The 19,449-nt window shown below is 36.2% G+C and overlaps 1 protein-coding gene across 3 annotated transcripts in view; it reads right to left on the reverse strand.

The window, feature by feature from the left end:
• Window positions 1-12,004: 12,004 nt before the first annotated feature.
• The window catches only part of LOC131427979 (zwei Ig domain protein zig-8-like), a 530,197-nt gene continuing 522,752 nt past the window's right edge, over window positions 12,005-19,449 (reverse strand). Inside the window, exons 7-9 of one of the 3 annotated variants that reach the window (XM_058591597.1) lie at window positions 12,687-12,808; window positions 12,397-12,565; window positions 12,005-12,280 (exon numbers count right to left, since the gene is read on the reverse strand). In XM_058591597.1, the coding sequence (XP_058447580.1) occupies window positions 12,150-12,280; window positions 12,397-12,565; window positions 12,687-12,808 (422 nt within the window). In that variant the 3' untranslated portion in view covers window positions 12,005-12,149. Of the gene's footprint in view, window positions 12,281-12,396; window positions 12,566-12,686; window positions 12,815-19,449 lie in introns of all 3 variants that reach the window. The other 2 variants (XM_058591595.1, XM_058591596.1) reach the window with 2 other exon arrangements.

Raw genomic sequence — 19,449 nt, forward strand, 5'->3', positions numbered from 1 at the left:
GTTCAGAAAAGAAGTAAAAGTTGCTAACACATCGTTCAAACAGTCCAGGAACTAACCAGAAAAACATAATTTCATGTGCAGGCATATTTTTTATTCATCAACATTATCATCTTCAAATGACATACAATCGTTCTAGCACTTTAATAACTTTTCAATACCATCCTTATAGAATGATTTGTCACTGGTCTAAACATCGGCTTCCTTTGCGGCGATGACTGTCTTATTCGAGCCAAATTTTTTCCCCGGCGTGTCTTTTTCTGATCCGCAAAGGACAAGCAATCGCTGGGGGCTAGGTAATTGTGAACAAGGTGGATGAGGAAACAGATCGTAGCCCAATTCGTTTAATTTTTTCATTGTTTTCATTGACTTATGGCACGGGGCATTGTCATGGTTAACGGTGAATCACTTTTGATGATACTTTCCTGTTCAAGATGGTCGATGTTAATTATACCTCGAACATCTAAAAAACTTATGCCATGATTATTCCAGCTACCTGTTACGTTTTCAAATGGCTTTTCCAGTCTGAATGCTGGTATGATTCCGAATAAAAATAGTTTCGTCCACTGTTTCATACCAACGCGTTCCATTTTATTGCGGCAGACTTTTGTTCATTATGAGCGGCCGTGTTCGAGATCCATTTGGAGATGATTTTTTTATGCGCAGATTTTCGTACAAGATCGTAAAAGAACTTCCAGTTCATGTGCTAACGATCTCAGCATATCTAATCTCACGAACTTTGATTTAGCGTTCATACATCACGTTTATCAAAACTTGCTTAATTTTTTCCGGTTGACTGTATCATTTAGGCACGTTCAAAATCAAAATACTACAAACCTTCATTTTTAATGGATCCTAGTGGGGAAAACACTTCTCAAGCTATAGCTGGGCTTGCTCGTTTTCCCTTTAAAAAGTAATGTTTTAGCAACACACGGAATTGGTTATTTCCATTTTTCGTCACTTATATGTCGATCGATTCAGTGTTCGTGGTGCTATTGATGTTAAATGTTCTTTGAAGGTTGGTGCTTTGAATTGAATTCAAAAATTGGTAGTGATTTTGAAACCAGGTTAAACCTTAGATGCGAAATTTTGTTTTAACACTTAGTACCGAAAGCTCTCCAAACTTCTAATTCACGTGTTTCATGAAAAGTTTTATAGAATCAATATTTTATTTAAAAAAAACGTGATTAATCCACCTAGCAGTGAGATGATACCTTTTTTTATCAATTCGCATGTGTTTTTTGCATGAATATTCTTCGGTGTTTAAGTTTTCATTACATTATTTTAATGACCGTCGTTTTAAGCGACAATTTGAGATTGTAATCACTCATTACTCTGTAATGTCGAAACTGCAAATACAATCAAATTTAAATCTAGAAGTGTGATAATCGATTAAACATGCCATGATATGTAAGTTCCACTTCAGAGTTTACGGTAATTTAAGGTACTTCCAGAGCCCGTATTCAGGAACCAGCATAACCCAGACCGATTCGTATGGCCATATGACGAATAAATTACAGTTTTGAGTACAACTTTGAAACTTAATTGGATAAAATTCATTAATTTTTTTATGTATGTATAAAACTAATGAATTTTGTATATAAGTTTAATTCAATTTGAATTTTTGTTTCTGAAATTTGATTAGGCTTTTTTGAGAAAATGATTGAGCTTTGAGAAACGATTTTATACTGGAACCGGAATTCTAAAATCGGTATGGCCGAAGTCAGATAAATTCACCTGAATAGCTGTATAGTTTACATTTGTTTCAAAATATTTGAAAATCAGTGAAGACATCTTTGAGGAATCATAGCATGAATTAAATTTTTAGGTGCCTTCTGAATCGACAACTGAATACCACTAAAACTGAAAAAAATTAATTTTTTTGATCGACTATCCAAATCTGCTAACCCGATAAACCTGATTAATTTATGTGGAATAGACATTTTTATACTAATCACCCTGTATCCCCGAAACCGGAAGTTGGATCTGACTGAAGAGCAAGATGTTTTATAGAATCTTGAAACTTTTCATTTGAATCTTTGATGATTCTTAGATTTCATTTGAATCTTAGATCGGTTCAGCCATCTACGAGAAGAATGAGTTACACAATTTTGATTTCGTTTTATATATCATCCTGTAGTTCCGGAACCAGAGGTCGGAACCAAACATAATTCAGGAACTTTGTTTGGGAGCATACGAATTTTCGTATGAATCTGAATTTGTAGAAAAGAAATTTTCAAAGAAAATTGAGTTAAATTATTTGTCACACACGCATTTGCTGATCTCGACGAACTGATTCGAATGGTATATGGATGTTATGTTCTTCCAGCATTTATAGCTGTAAGTAGTTTAAAACAATATAATTAAAAAAAAAATCTGCCATCATCTGGTTTATATATGTCATATTCGAACGATTATGTTGCCAAAAACGAGCCGTGCTAAAATCGGTCCGAGGCAAATTGTCATAAAAAAGGATGCTGTACACAGTCTTTTTGGTACTTAGAAACAATTGTATGTCACAGTATAAAAATCGTGTTTTCCGTTGCTCCCAAGCATTTCTTTGTCATACAGCACTCAAAACACCTACTGCTGGAATAGGGGGAAAAGTCGTTTACACAAAAATTTCGATATCTCCGTTCAAAATGGACGGATTTTAACAATCTATGGCTTGTTGAATAGGCATTATCGTGCGGAATCTACGTCTGAAAACATATTCTGTTTTCAAGGTTAATTGTGACAGATACTGTCAAAAAACTGAAAATTTTGACATAAAACTTCGAATAACTCAAAAAGTAAACATCCGATCTCAAAACCATTCAATAGCGTTTTGGGTGACGGGGAGACCTTTCATTTGCGGCTAGTTTGATAAAAATCGGTCCAGCCATCTCTGAGATCTCGACCTCTTAGTTGACAACACACATACAGACACACACACATACACACACACATACACACACACAGACATTTGCTCAGTTCGTCGAGCTGAATCGATTGGTATATGTCATTCGGCCCTCCAGGCCTCGGAAAAATTTTCTAAAGTTTGAGCGAATTCTATACCTATTTTTTATATATATAAAAAAAGGTAAAAACGACTAAAGTGCAGAGTGATAAATATAGGGATAAATATCATTGCCATTAGAATAGAGAAATACATTTTGATGTTGTCAAAAATAACCCTGCTCAAAAGCATGGTTATTTTTGACAGATCGATGGTTATTTTCTGACATGGAAAAAAATCTTGCAAAGAAAATTCTAATATCAATTCTTTAGTCATAATTATTTCCAGTGCAAAATAAACCCAAATAACTTTCCATCCGTCAAACTTTGAAATGGGTCGCAGTTTTAGTTAAATTTAACTACTCGACAGAAAATAACCACTCAAGCGTCAGATTTAAACCAAAAGTTGAAATTAACCACGAAATGGTTCACAGCCTTAGAATAACCCTTAAATAACTCATCGAACATGTATTTTTCCTGAGAATATATTTTACAAGTAAAATAACTGTGGAACAAAAATAAATTATTTCTGGCCAAAATCGCCTCTTTTGAATTCACCGATTACTGAGGCTCAAATGAGTGTCGGACGACATGTCAAATGAACATAACCTAAGCGTAGTTAATGTTCGAGCTCTCGAATGGAGGACATAGCCGATGGGATGTAACTTTTAGTGTTCCAGTTATTGTGAGTGGTCATTTTCGCCTCGGTCTCCCCTACTTATTTTAGCCCCTTGGAAAAAAAAGCCTCGATAAACATTGGAAAGCCTCGCTACTATGGTAACACAATAATACCGAAAGAAAACAAAAACATTACTATACCTTCTATTTATACACAGGAAAGTAAACATGTTTACAAGTTTTGCGCAAAAGATTTTTAATCCGAGTTGTCATCGTTTTCCCCTCCCAAAATCGGATGTTTTATCGATTTGTTTTGATGCATATTTTTTAAACATCCTTTTTAATACATGTTAAACTTAATGGAAAACGGTTTTCATTCTTTGAAAAAAAAAAAACAATTTCTGGAGGCAAAATTTTAATAAATATGCTAGGAGCTAGTGCTTCTTCCGATTACACCGTGAAATAGTGGTTTTGAGAAATCTGTTCTGCCGCTGGGAGCCGCACATGCTTATACTGAAATATAAAGACGAACGCGAGCGATCATCGGAAACATATTTGGAGACGCTGAATCGGATTAGGTTGAAGCATCTTAAGAACCGAGATGTAATGCATACTGATTTCTGAATATTTCATATCATCATAATCCTTGTGGATTGTTGGGATCTACAGAAGGCAATAGAGAGGTTTTATTACTGCGAATGCCTAGTTTTAGGACTAATTAATCGCAACACTAAAGACTTAACGATGTGTCTTTTCTCCATAATGTTCATATCGCACTAGTACGCAGAATTCTGGAATTCCGAGGTACAATCACTCTCATCAACCTGCAAAATTGATGAGTATTTATTCCGCGGATCTTTTTCCGGTCCACTACCTAATAACATCGATTAACATATGCTATTGAAAAAAAAAATCCTATGCCTATGCAGTTTTCGGACTCATCTATTGTCGCATTCTTTTGGATAAAAATAGTTTTAATGTTCTGGTAAGATAATTCTTAATATCGGACTTTCCTCGAACCTTAGTTTACCGTACACCTTGCGGCCATAACCATCTCATGGATCTTCGTTTTCACCGTTTCAAAAGTCTACATCATCGTTTGAATTCAAAATATTATTAAGTTAACATGTGTGCAGTTACATAGTAAGATGTGCGATAAGATAATTCTGATCTAAGAAAAAAGAACATATGACACTTAAAATGTTGGATCTCTTATTATCATATTCCAGAACCGAATGATACTGTATACAAATTCTTACATTTGTGAAAATTGTTGTAGAAATCTCTGAGAAATCCTCCTGAGCTTAGTTTTGGAGTTTTCGACTTCTAATGATGAATCGAAATTTACAACACTCATCACTCTGTATTTACAGAACCGAAAGTGAGATGTCGACAAAATTAGTTAGGATCATATTGGATTATAAGACACTTCATTTGAATGTAAGTTCGTTAAAATTGGTTTAGCTGTCTCTAAGAAATCGATTTGATGTTCTATCTCGAAATTTTCGATCGCTCTTCCAGGTGCTTTCCAAACCGATATATTTCATTAAAACTTGTTCGACAAAAAAAAACAAAAAAAAATGCATACTAGAAGAGCTTACTGAAATTTTTTTTTAAGGGTTGGCTTCTTCTTACAACTTCACTTATAAAACACACTCTTCAAATTATAATGTTAAACACTCTGTAATTTCGGAACGGGAAGTCGACTTCGGACTATGGGAATCACAAAACTTTCTGCCTTCAATCTCTCATAGTTCCATAAAAAATATGGGACTACCTAATTGAATTGGTAATTGATTTCAACGTGGATTCGTATTTTTTTTTAATTGTTGTGTATACTCACGCTTCTAAGAAATAAAAAGTACTATAGCTGCATCTAGGGTAAAAAATCATTTGTTAGATGTTTATTTTTTATCTGTGGACCCCTCTCGAAACAAAATCCTGGGTACGCCCCTGGCTATTATGTAACAATCAGTATTCATCAAATTCGTTCCGAAAATACTTATATTGTTAGGGGTTTTCAAGGAATATCAATACACCGGAAGTCACCATCCTAGATTTGCAAAATATCTCAAACATCATATTCCGTAAACCTATTCCAAAAATACTTATATTGTGGTAGTTTCCATGCACGGGAAAAATTCCGATTCTAGAAATGAGCAAAACGAGTCATGATTTGGGGAAAATATTATATTTTCATGTTATGATAATACACCATGATTAAAATTTCTCGGATCATGATCTATTTGGACTGATTCCGCTGAAATTTAAACGTAACGCACTTGACATTGTGAGGTATAACTTCAGGCGTGTTTATGCTACGATGGTAATTTTTGTGACATAAATTCAGGCGTTTTTTTGTGATTTATGCAACGATGTTAATTTTTGCAACATTAATTCAGTGAAAAGCACGACGAACTTCTTTTAATCAGAATCATTAACAATTAAAATATTATGTTTTTTAAAAACGACGACGCCTAAAATAACGTGCTTACTTGCGTTCATTGTTTCAGTTTTGATTTTGTGTTTCAGAATTTAAACACTTAAACGAACTGCATGAAAGAACACGTGTGAATCAAACCTCTTAAAAATAAACTCTATGTCGAATTCTTGCAAAAAAAATCGTCCTATTTATAATATTTAGGTAAATCAATACAGCTTGTGTTTTTAAATCTATATAACAAATTAATCAAAGTGGTTGAACAAAATATTTTTCTGATTTTCGTTAGATAGTGTTCCAAATTCACAATCAAATTTATTTTTTGGTTTACGCTAGCTTTCGGAATATTTTTCTAGCAACAACGGTCACAGCAAATATGTAAGAATACATTCAAACAAAATGTAACATTGATATTTGTCAAATGAGAAGCGTAGCCGTGCTTAGTCGCTTATGATGTCAATTTTGGTTCATTATCTTTATTTTTATGTTATGTTTAATTCTCTATCAGTCGGTGGGTAAAACAACACGATTATTAAATGAACATACTTCAGGATCAAGTAAACATTTTCAGTAGGTCTTGATTTTCAATGTCTGCTTTTTGCTTTATCATTAATTTATTAATTTATCGCATCACTTGAGGCAGAGGGATCAAAGTGATATCCGGGTAGAAAATTGGAGTTACGAGCTTTGAAAGAAATGCATTCTTCAAGTAATGCATTTTCGAACCATGATTAATTTTCATGGGAGAAGAGTTATTGCTCATGGTTTCATGATAAGTTAAAATGATTGGTTTCATGATTTTCTAATCATGACAACAGTAACGAATTTCTTTCCGTGTGGAATATAAATGAGCCGAAAATTGTTTTCATTGTATGCAATAACTTCCTTTTACGAAGTGGGTTCGTAAAAAAAAGTTTACGTTATTTGGGATTTAGTTAGTAAAAAGAGGTACGTAAAAAGAAGTAACGTAACAAAAAAGAGTTCGTAAACGGAGGTTTGAGCGTATTGTTTTCTTTTATATTTCGGAGTCTATCATTACCAGCGTAATGGTAATATTCATCATCATTTATAAATCTATATTAACGTAAAAAGATGTTTTTCAAAAACTACTACTGCATGCTTGAAACTACTGGAAATGCAAACCGGTGATCCTCAAGGAAGTCATCCGGAGATGCTGATATCCGTTTTTTTTATGAACGATCTCCGCATTCGCACTCGCAACTAATGGGTTTCAGAGCCGCTCACTGCCACCCAATGGAAATTAAATCAATATATCACACGCTGGAATTTACTCGTAATAAAAACCGGAACACATGCATATTGAATTTATCAACGATCTCTGCAAATAATGTCAAAAGTCTTAGTATTCAAAAGTCTTTTGTGGAGTTTTGCCTTTCTGTTACAACAGACTTCGCAGTCGATACTAGCATGGCTAGTACTACGACCCTACTGACACTATGAATCCTTCCAAGTTGGGGCTCGAACATATGGCAGCTGGTTTGTAAGACCAGCGCCCTATGCACTGAACCACCAACTCGGGGTAAAAATCCCTGCACTCTTCTTATTTTTTTCGATAGATAAGTTATTGCACTATCGAATCTACTGAATCGTTTTACTCAAGCACATTACTGTTCATACTCGCATATCAGTCCCATATAGATTTGGGGATGTAAAATTCGGGTCTATTTTGCTACGACCATCTTAGAGCAAAATTCATCAGCTAGAAGTTTTATATGGAAGATCTATGATAGAACAAAAACTGGAACAAACGTATCCCCAGCAAGCCGTACTAGTTTTATTTATTCAAACAGTCTTTTCTGTCAAATTTAAAACTGGCATACGATGTACGTTATATTTTTTCTATATTTGAAACACGAGTAAAACATTGCTGGGGCTGCCAGTATTTTTTGTTATAAAATCCAAATTTAAATTTTAAAACTGACATAAATTATGCTTTAATATCTAGCACACTCCTGAACAATAATCTTTGCGTTTCGATCTTAGTCCTGCGCGAAAATAATTTCCTTTGTAATGTACTACAATCACGTTTTCATTAACCGAAGCAACAACAACTTTAGAAAAATTCTTTTGCTAGCACTTTGACCGCGATGTTTACGGTATCAAATTCAGTAGTCACTATTTGAACAATCTTCGATGAATGAATTGCCACCATACCGTTTTATATGAATTGAAAATTGCACATGCAATTTCACCACGTGCAAGAAAAGCAACGCATGCTAAGTTATTACCGATATGCGAGTATTGTAGCGTTCGCCGATAATATTACTCGCATATCCATGGGTCCCATCTTGTTCTGTAACAGATTTTTTCTGAATGTCGTTGCAGAATAAAAGTTCATAATGTATATCAAATATTTAGTGGCATGGTACCACAGATCAAGATTGCGGCTCGAAGTATTTTTCAACATTCAGACAAAGTAGCGGCTATCCAAGTAATTAAAAAGCATGAAAAGTCGAATTTTTGCTTAATATTATTAATATATAATTATTAATTCCACGCAAAATCAGCACCCAAAGTTTTTTTTCCATCTATTTTTTTCGGTAAAGAACTTTGGAAAAATGTTCGTTTGTGTGTCTGTATGTGTGTTGTCAACTAAGAGGTCGGAATCTCAGAGAGGGCTGGATCGATTTTGATCAAACTAATCGCAAATGAAGGGTCTTCCCGTCACCCTGAACGCTATTGAATGGTTTTGTGATAGGATGTTTACTTTTTGAGTTATACGAAGTTTTATGTCAAAATTTTCAGTTTTTTGACAATATCTGTCACAATTGACCTTGAAAACAGTATATAATATAGAAAAACCAGTATATAATATAGAAAAATTCACCTGACAATGTCTACGAAATTTAGTTGGCTCGACAAGGCTGCCAAACACACAGACATTCAATCTTTGTGAAAGTTGAATATTTTTTCATTGTTCATTGGAATCCATGTAATGTCCAACCCATACGATAGATTACTGTGATGAAGCTTCTCATCAAAATAATAAAATGTATGCTGGCAACCCGGTACAGTTTGCTCATATACGAGAGATCACAAGAGAAATACGATGCGCAAAGGGAATTGAATTGCTCCGAAAGTATTGATCTTTCCACTCTGAAACTTTGCCAAGATTGAGTTAAACCCCTAAGGCTTCTATTTTCAACTCAAAAAAAATTGGGCCCAAGTTTGAATTTTTTTCATTTGTTTATTAATTTTTAACTTCTATCATTATATTAACTTTAAAGGTTGTTTTATGGAATCGCTTATTTGAATGCTAAGGAAAAGTCGCACATTTTATGTCTTGGACGAATTTTGTATCTTTATTATTATTTATTGAAAAATTATAGGCTGTTAAAAAAGGCTCTTTTTTGAAAACGCGAAATTTCAAAAAATCATTTCTCGAAAATTCCACGTACCATATTGAAATAAAAAAATACGTGTCGAATATTTTCGAGTTCTTTACCGTAAAAAAAATTGTTAGAATAAAAAAATTAAATTTTGGGTGGCTGATTTTGCGTGGAATGCCCCATATATATGAAGAATTTCTATGAATAACTCATGATAACCACAAGAGGCTAAATATTTAACTGTAATATTTGCCTGATTGCTGCACTAGTAATGTAAGTTTAGAACCGAATCTACAAATATCAAAATAGAAAGACAGAAAATAGCTTTGCTGATACTGAGGTTTGGTGTCAAGAAAAAGAAACTTTCACCCGATTTAATTTCTTCTTTGTCATTAACAGAACAGAAATGTAGAGATAAGAAAATGAAAAATGACGGGAGGGTAATGCCAGAGACATAACTGAGTGACGTGGGTACAAAGCAATCTGACATGATTCTTTTATGCTTCTGAAAATCAATTTCTGAACTTGGATTCTACACCTGAATTTTGTAACTGTATTCTGAAAATAGGTTCTGGACCAAAACGGCCGAAATGTGGTGCTCATGTCAAAAACGTCAGCTAACTTTACAAGCTACAAAGAATTGGAAGCGACAAAGAATTGAAAGAATAAACATTTCAGAAAACTTTAATTTTGAGTTATTTGTTGAGATTACAAAATAGATACTCCTGAAAATTGCATCGTAAATTATCGTATCGCAAATATTTGAGTGCAGTGAAATATATCCAAATTGAATCTCAATATGATTTTGCTTAGACTGTCTAGTCGACATATTTGATTATTCGATTTTAAAATATCTTCAATTTGCAATGACATGCTCTTGGAGTAGAATTCGTTGGATAAACAAGAGAAATGAAGTCATCATTTCAGAGCTTGCATATCCGATATTCGGAGAAGCTTTAAATTTGTTTCATGAAGGTGTGATTTTTTTCCAATATACACCAAAAAAAATGAATTTTACAGTTGACTAAATCCCCTATACGATGTAATTCGTAAATACCTGATTTGTCAAATGACGGAAAATTTCATTTGTAATGACCTAATGTTAGATTAGATTTAGTTTTACTGGTTTTGACTGCAACTTGCATTCTGCTAGTAGGTGCGACTGTATGAATTTAAATACACCTTTTACCAGCCACGCAGGTGTGTGCTTCTGTGACATTTGCGTAAATTACAACGCTCCATTTATGTGCATATAGTAAGATGTTAAAACACAGCGTTTTTTCGAAGTGTGTATCCAAAGGTACAATAAGAGCAATTTATGCGTCGCATCTTGATAAACGAAAAGCTGGATTTCGAAGAAACTGTTTCCATTTTTACATATTTTGTTCTCATTCATGTTATGTTTTCGATAGGCAAACTGAACTGTCGATGTCCTATTTTTCAGAAAAAATATTAGCATTATACTGGTTCGATAGCAGCACTAAATCAATACTTACATAAAAACTCTGATGCTGATGCTTGTAAATTTTATACCGGTATTATACAATCATATCAAGCAATCTATGATGCTGGGTAACTGCGGCGTTTTATGCATATACAGCTTCAAATATATGACTTAAATGCAAAGTCAAGGTTGCAATACGATATTTATGTCCTACTAGTGTTGATTTCATTGCTATCGCCTAATGCTTGTGTTTACTTGGGTAGCTTAATATGCTACCTCTGATTTAGGCTGAGCAAACGAGATTCAGACTAGGCAAAGCTGTAGACCGATATCTCTGTTGCACCGCTGCACATCAACAGATACAAATTACTTGACGAGGATCGTGCACTTGGTTCAGTGCAGTTCTCCGTTGGTGTAAGTCATTGCTAGTGACCAACCACACAAGTCTGACAAAATACGGCCCATTGCAATTGGATGGACATGTAATGCTAATGCTTCTTGGTTTCTCGAATACACTTTTGCTAAATTTCATAACTTTAAATCGGAATATGATCAACGAGTTTACAATTTTCTGAACAATCCTCAAAACAAACATCGTTATGTCGCTCTGACGGGAACCGAAACATAAATATTTTCATATCCCATTCAGCATTCTTTCACTAACATAAACACCGAGTTTGAACCGAGCTCGCAATCAAATAAAATTCCACCAACCAGAGCGCACATTCTACACACGTACACACGCACACACACTCGTCATCCGCTACCGTCTTCAGGGATCCCTAGCTAACGGGGTCCTTTTGTTGTTGGGAAATTTCGATTTAATTAATCAACCTTTGTTTAGCGATTTTAATTCGATTCCACAATTGATTAAAACGAAAATCAAATTATCATAAACACGTGCGGATTCTCACTCGCTTTGCGCTTTGATCCGCGAGTTGTTAGTCCTTTCATCAATCTCACCTTGTTCGAGGCGTAATGTACATGTATATATATAAAATCTTTCTTTTTAATAATTAACCTAACTTTTCAACTATCAGATTTTTGACACATCTAAACGGATGTTCAACAGATCGCCTCCTGTTTAAACCATGTCCGTGTGTTACCCTAGATTTGAAGTGGTGAAGATACTGTTGTCTTGTAAAGTTGATCTGGATCTTGTTTGTTTTTTTTTGTTCGTGGTGAAATTTAGTATTTGTTTTTGGTTTCGACTGCTTTTTCAGTTTCCATCGGTGACGACGACTATACAAAAGTGTGACGGTGAAAGTATAGTAGGAGATTAGATGGTGGCAGCTAGAAGTTACTACGTCAACGGATGCTTCCACCGGATGCTGTGATGGTAGTAGAGCAGTATGCAGGACAGCACAAACACCACTAAGCTGGGACCGGCCAGGATGGTCGACATGCCATGATGCATTGCCGCTGGGTGTTCTCCTGAAACAAAGGGTTACACTACACTAGTAGGTAGGTGACAGGCGGTGTGGAGATTTCTCAACGAGTCTGGCATCTTGGAAAGGATGACGCATATGTGACATACAACTGATACCTACCATTCAATATGTGCACCCGGACCGAGGCCGGATTGGCGTTGGAGGGTTCGCATGTGTACAGTCCGGAATCGCTGGCTATCGCTTTTTGCACCAGCAGACGGCTAGAGGTCAGGACACCCTTTTCCGTTACCAGCGAGATTCCGCCTCGGGGTGAGTCGAAGTTAATGTCCTGTACGATGTGAGCGAAATGGAGAGCAAGAAAGAAAAGCATAAATGGACACGATCGTTTTTAAACAGAATGTCAAAAGAGGCTGTGTGTGTGTGTGTGTTTCTTGTTATTTTATACTCACATCTCGATTGTGCTTCCAGATGACGGCTGGCGGGGGCTCCGGGGCATACTTGACGATACAGGTGAGATTTATTGTCGAGCCTCGATTAATAAATAAATCAGGTCCACCGTTAATCTCTGTCACTGGTTCTTGACGCGGAAGATGACCTCCCCCGGGATGTGGACGCATGGGATGCAGTGGTGTCACGTCGATGGATCGAACGGTGTTTCGGTTGACGAATGCGTGCAAGTAGAGTAAGGAGATCGAGGGAGAATTATGAGAAACAGTACGAGTAAAATTGAAATAGTAGGTGTATAATTTAAAATCTACGGCTGATATTAGGTCAAAATAAGATTTTATATTCGATTTTATGTTACAAATACTTGAATAAAAATAAATGCCAATGCACAACACATTTCAACTGCATAGTTCTGACAACTCGGAGTGAAATAATATTTTTCCTTTGAATAGTAAAGCCTGTTTCAAATATGTGCATGAAAATGATGTAAATTCACAATAGAGAGCCGAAATATTATCGGGATAGAAAATTTGCTCTGATAAAAATACTGGATAAGATACTAATCAAACAATTTTGATCATTAAAATGACTTTTTGAAAGAAACGTTGAAAAAAAAAACGTTTTTCTGAAAGTCATTGTAAAATGAAATTCAAAGTTTCAACAAATTTTTACCATTCTTTAACAAATAAACATATTTGAATTGAACTACAAGGATCAGCCCCATGGGGTTGTTCGAGCCATTGATGTGGAACAAGGCAACCAAAATTTTCAATGATCTACAATCAAAAAGTTCAATCAATCCGAACCAACACCGAACATCATTTGTCTTGATTTGCATTTGTTTTATAACCGACGAAATTACACTAATATCCCAAATGTATGCAATTATATCTTTGTACATACTTGCGATTTCGATAAATAAACTTCTCTTCGCCAAGCTTGTGATCAAGTTTTTTATGCAAGCAGTTTTTTTAGCGTTAATTTTCTCTATCATTCTGCGATTTCGGTTGAAGCGATAAACTATTTCTCATTATCAATCGAGTTCATCTAATATAAATTAGAAATTAATCTAAAATTAGTACTCAGAATTTATCCAGGGGTAGTTGTCAATTTCTCATCGGGAAACGACATAACATGGAATTCCGAGCTTGGATGACACAAGATCAGAGCATACCAATTAAGGGCTGAGGCCAGTGTGTTTCAGGGCGTTTTAAGGGCTATTTTCACGTTTCAAATCTGATTTTCTCAGAAACGGTGACGAATATCAAAAAACCCAACTGAAAATCTTTTAGAAAATTAGTTTAGATTATTCTGTGAAAATTTCAGAATGACTGTTTGACTTTAGCGATCGGGAAAGTCTTTTTCCTGAAAGAAAAATTGCTTAGCTGAAAACGCCGTCTTTCAACTTGTTCATTGAATATCTCGCCCTCAAAAGCATGGATCAAAAATCTATCCTGACAATGTCTAGATAATTTAGTTTAGATGCGATTAGTGCATAAAAACATATGTTGTCGCGATAAAAGTGAATGTTATTTTTGTAATGGTAAGTCCATTTCTAAGGCGGCCCCATTTTTTTCTGCCCTTGTGTCCTGGTAACGTAACGAAACATGAGAGAGAAATAAAATCGGCTCAGCAAGGCTGCCTTTGCATCGAATGACCAATCAGAGCGATGCTCTCTCTTTGATAAATCGCTTACTCCTTCAAAACCGTCGTCTATGGCAGGGAAATCCGGTATGATAAAGATTTTTAGCAGCCAAATAGGACACTGCTCGCTAGTAATCAATATTTCAATCATGAAATATGATCAATGAAATAATATTAATAATTGATACAGAATAGACTGAGCTGTAAGTGTTTAAAACCTGACCACATTTCTACGTGTAGTTTTTCTTGAGTTTCAGATTTGCATCCCTATATAGAAAATAAAGATGTGTTCCACATCAAAACTGTTACTAAGCATAGAAAATACAATCAAAATAAAGCTACTGTACACAAATGACAAAAATTAATAACCATCTTAGATCTAAAATCTAGTAGTATTACAAAAAATCGATTTTACGCATTGAACAGACATACGTATTTGGGGGTATTCAGATTTTGTCCCGATCAAGCCTTAGATAAATTATTTTAGCATGACATTGTAATGTTACGATAACGTATTTTTAACTGTTCTTCAATATGTCGCCAGTCACTAGCAAAAACTTTCCTTTTTTAGTCACGCAAGTGGTTAGATATTAGTAACAAGCGCTCAATTTTTTTGTTATCAACTAGTCACAAATTAGCTACCGTAACAAAAACTAGGAGTAATCATTGCCAGAGACATAACCGCGAGATTGACGTAGGACTGCATTCGAGATGTGTATAGATATTAATTGATTTGATACCGTTTGACCGTTTAAGATTTTGTAGAGCTGAAAAGGATAATTTGGTTTCCAAAGATTGCGTTTGTATTCCAGCAAATGAGATGGCGATTTAGGAGAGTTTTCTAAATAAATTATTTTACGTTACTTTTAAGGTACTGAAAAAGGCCGTTAGAAGCTTTGGAGTCTTGGAAAAGACTATTTGGTTACGGATGATTATGTTTGTATTCCAGGAAGAAGGGCACCATTCCAAATAGTTTGTAACTTTGAGCCTAGATGATCGTAACATAAATCGTACAATCGTTTATGTGTTTCAATATATCATTCATATAAATTTTCGAGTCAAAGAAACTATCAAAATGTTATACGGAATTCATTTCTGGCATTTAGAAGGGCCAGATTGTGGAGTTCTGTACGATATTAAACACTGTTCGGAACATTTCTCCCGAATGCGATTCAGCCAGGGCTGTCGTACTATCGTTCGATTAATCGAATAATCGAATATTAAGTAATATTTAATCGATAAGTTTGAAACTAATTTTCGATTATTAAGCTAATCAAATAATTCGAAAAATCCCATTATCTGTTAATTCAGTAATCGATCAAAACCCCAGATAATCGTTTATAATTTAATCGATTAGTTTAAAAATTTTACTCGATTATTTAATAATGTTTAGGCATTCAATAATGTCGTACTCTTCACTATATGGGGCCAATTCAAAATTTAAACATAGCCGCGTAACCATTTTCAGTCAGAATTTTGAACCGTATTTAAAAAATGGACAAAGATTACCGACTTTTCATGGGTCTACCTTCACCTACACTGTCAAAATTACTCATGCAGCATAAATCATAGTAAACCATGAGTCTGCAGAAAAAAATTGACAGCTCCATCAGTCGAACTCTAACCGTGATGGCCAAAAACTGTGAAGCAACTCCGAAACATTTTACGCACTTTAACTTCATTCTATCTGGAGCGGGCACAACAGCAGGACAAGTTCGAGATATGTGAATCTGTTCCGAAAAAACAATCAAAATTCGGAGAAAATTCGTATATTGTTTCTTATTGATATTAACAGAAATATGTATGACTGAGAGATGAGACCAGAGAAGGTCTGCTTGTATGTATGTGAGAGTGTGAAAGTATGTAGGTGTGTGAGAGTGAGTGTAGTGGTTTGAGTGGGTGTATATTTGAAAAGAATAGCCACTTTTCTCGGATACGGCTAAACCGTTTTTCACAAACGTAGAATCAAATGGAAGGTCCTGTGACTCTACAGCCAGTTATTGAATTTCATTCGGATCTGAGCTCCGGTTACGAAGTTACGAGTTGTTAAGTGTGGTAGGTTAAAAATACCAGTTTGAATCACTACACAAAAAAGAATAAAATCTAACAAATCTGCGACCTGGACTTGAACAAGCGCTTCGAAGCAAACATCTTTGGACATAGAGCATGGCAGTTTTCTCGAAAGGAGTGTGAATTCCAAAGGTGCTCGGCATGCATTTATAATTGCACTGGCGCCCGGTATCCAGCAAAATTTTGAGAACATGCATGAGATATGCACCACAATGGCCCCTCCTTGCAGCGATCGTATCTTTTGATGGATAATTTACCACTGAGAATCGAAGATATGATCATTGTGCTTCAGTGGAATTGCAGAAGTATCATCCCAAAACTTGATTCTTTCAAACACTTAATACATACTCATAATTGCGATGTATTCTCCTTGAGTGAAACTTGGCTTACTTCTAACATCAACCTCGACTTCCATAATTTTAACATAATCCGCCTGGACCGAGAAGACTCTTATGGAGGGGTACTTTTAGGGATTAAAAAGTGCTATTCATTTTATCGTATTAACCTCCCCTCGACACCGGGAATTGAAGTTGTTGCTTGCCAAATTAATATTAAAGGCAAAGATCTATGTATAGCTTCTATCTACATTCCTCCCAGAGTCTCGATAGGGCATCGTCGGCTTGCAGACATCATAGAACTTCTTCCTTCACCGCGGCTGGTTTTAGGGGACTTTAACTCGCATGGTACAGGATGGGGCTGCTTATATGATGATAATCGTTCTTCGTTAATCCAAGATCTGTGTGACAAGTTCAATTTGACAATTCTAAACACGGGAGAATTGACACGGAACCCTAGACCGCCAGCACAACCAAGTGCGCTGGATTTATCCCTTTGCTCGACTTCGCTACAGTTAGATTGCATGTGGAAGGTAATCTGTGATCCTCACGGTAGCGATCACTTGCCGATCATAGTTTCTATCACCAACCGTGGAAGACCATCGGAAACAATCAATGTTTCGTACGATTTCACACGAAACATTGATTGGAAACGTTACGCGAGCTCGATATCTGAGAAACTAGAAACATCACAGGAGCTTCCTCCGGAGGAAGAGTATACATTTTTGGCTGGCTTGATTCTTGACACCGCAATTCAAGCTCAGACGAAACGAGTACCTAGCGCGCAAACTAGTATGCGTTCTCCCAACCCATGGTGGGACAAAGAGTGCTCAGAGCTGAAAACGAAAAAAGCTTCAGCCTTCATCTCGTTTAGAAGGAACGGAACTCCAGATAATTATCGGAAATACGCGGCGTTAGAATTTCAAATGAAAAGTCTGATTAAAGCCAAGAAACGCGGTTACTGGCGAAGGTTTGTTGACGGATTAACGAGAGAAACAGCAATGAGCACTCTTTGGAATACGGCCCGTCGCATGCGCAATCGAAATCACGCGAACGAAAGCGAGGAATATTCTAACCGCTGGATATTTGATTTCGCTAAGAAAGTATGTCCTGATTCTGTTCCGGAACAGAAGATATCCCGCGTCGCGACATTGAATACAAACGAAACACCGTTTTCGATGGTAGAGTTCTCACTTGCGCTCTTGTCGTGTAACAATAGAGCCCCGGGGTTAGACAGAATTAAATTCAACTTGTTGAAAAATCTGCCCGACTCTGCCAAAAGGCGCTTGTTGAATTTATTCAACAAGTTCCTCGAGGGTAATATTGTCCCACACGAATGGAGAGAAGTGAGAGTTATTACTATTCAAAAACCTGGAAAACCAGCCTCCGATCACAATTCGTATCGGCCGATTGCTATGCTTTCCTGTATTCGGAAATTGTTGGAGAAAATGATTCTCTTCCGTCTAGACAATTGGGTCGAAACAAATGGATTGCTTTCAGGTACACAATTTGGGTTCCGCAGGGGCAAAGGAACGAACGATTGTCTAGCGTTGCTCTCAACAGAAATTCAAATGGCATTTGCTCGTAAAGAACAAATGGCATCAGTTTTCCTCGACATCAAGGGGGCATTCGATTCAGTTTCCATTAACGTTCTATCTGAGAAGTTGCATCAGCATGGTCTTTCACCAGTTTTGAACAACTTTTTATATAATCTATTGTCCGAGAAACACATGCATTTTGAGCATGGTGATTTGACGATAAAGCGATTCAGTTACATGGGTCTTCCTCAGGGCTCATGCTTAAGCCCCCTTTTATACAACTTTTACGTAAATAACATTGATGAATGTATCAACACATCTTGCACGCTAAGACAACTTGCCGACGACAGTGTTGTGTCTATTATAGGACCCAAAGCTGCCGATCTCCAAGGACCATTGCAAGATACCCTCGACAACTTGTCGACATGGGCTTTTCAAATGGGTATCGAGTTCTCTACGGAGAAAACTGAGCTGGTTGTATTTTCAAGGAAGCGAGAACCTGCGCAACTACAGCTTCAACTAGGGGGTGAAACCATAGCTCAGGTTTTCACATTTAAATATCTCGGGGTCTGGTTCGATTCCAAAGGTACCTGGGGATGTCACATTAGGTATTTGAAACGAAAATGCCTACAGAGAATCAATTTCCTTCGTACAATAACCGGAACTTGGTGGGGCTCTCACCCAGGAGACCTGATCAGGTTGTACAAAACGACGATATTGTCAGTAATGGAATATGGATGTTTCTGTTTCCGCTCCGCTACGAATATTCATTTCATTAAACTGGAAAGAATTCAGTATCGTTGTTTACGTATTGCCTTGGGTTGCATGCAATCAACCCATACGATGAGTCTTGAAGTGCTGGCGAGCGTCTTACCGTTGAAAAACAGGTTCTGGGATCTCTCATATCGACTGCTAATCCGATGCGACATTTTGAATCCGATGGTGATAGAAAACTTTGAAAAGCTCGTCGAGCTTAATTCACAAACCCGTTTTATGTCCTTGTATTTTGACTACATGGCTCAGAATATAAATCCTTCTTCGTTTGTTCCCAATCGTGTTCATTTTGTGGATACTTCTAATTCTACTGTGTTTTTCGACACATCCATGAAAGAAGAAATTTGTGGAATCCCGGATCCTGTACGCCCTCAAGAGATCCCAAAAAATTTTAATAATAAATT

The sequence above is a fragment of the Malaya genurostris genome, chromosome 2 (assembly GCF_030247185.1).
Source record: "Malaya genurostris strain Urasoe2022 chromosome 2, Malgen_1.1, whole genome shotgun sequence".
Lineage (NCBI taxonomy): Eukaryota > Metazoa > Arthropoda > Insecta > Diptera > Culicidae > Malaya > Malaya genurostris.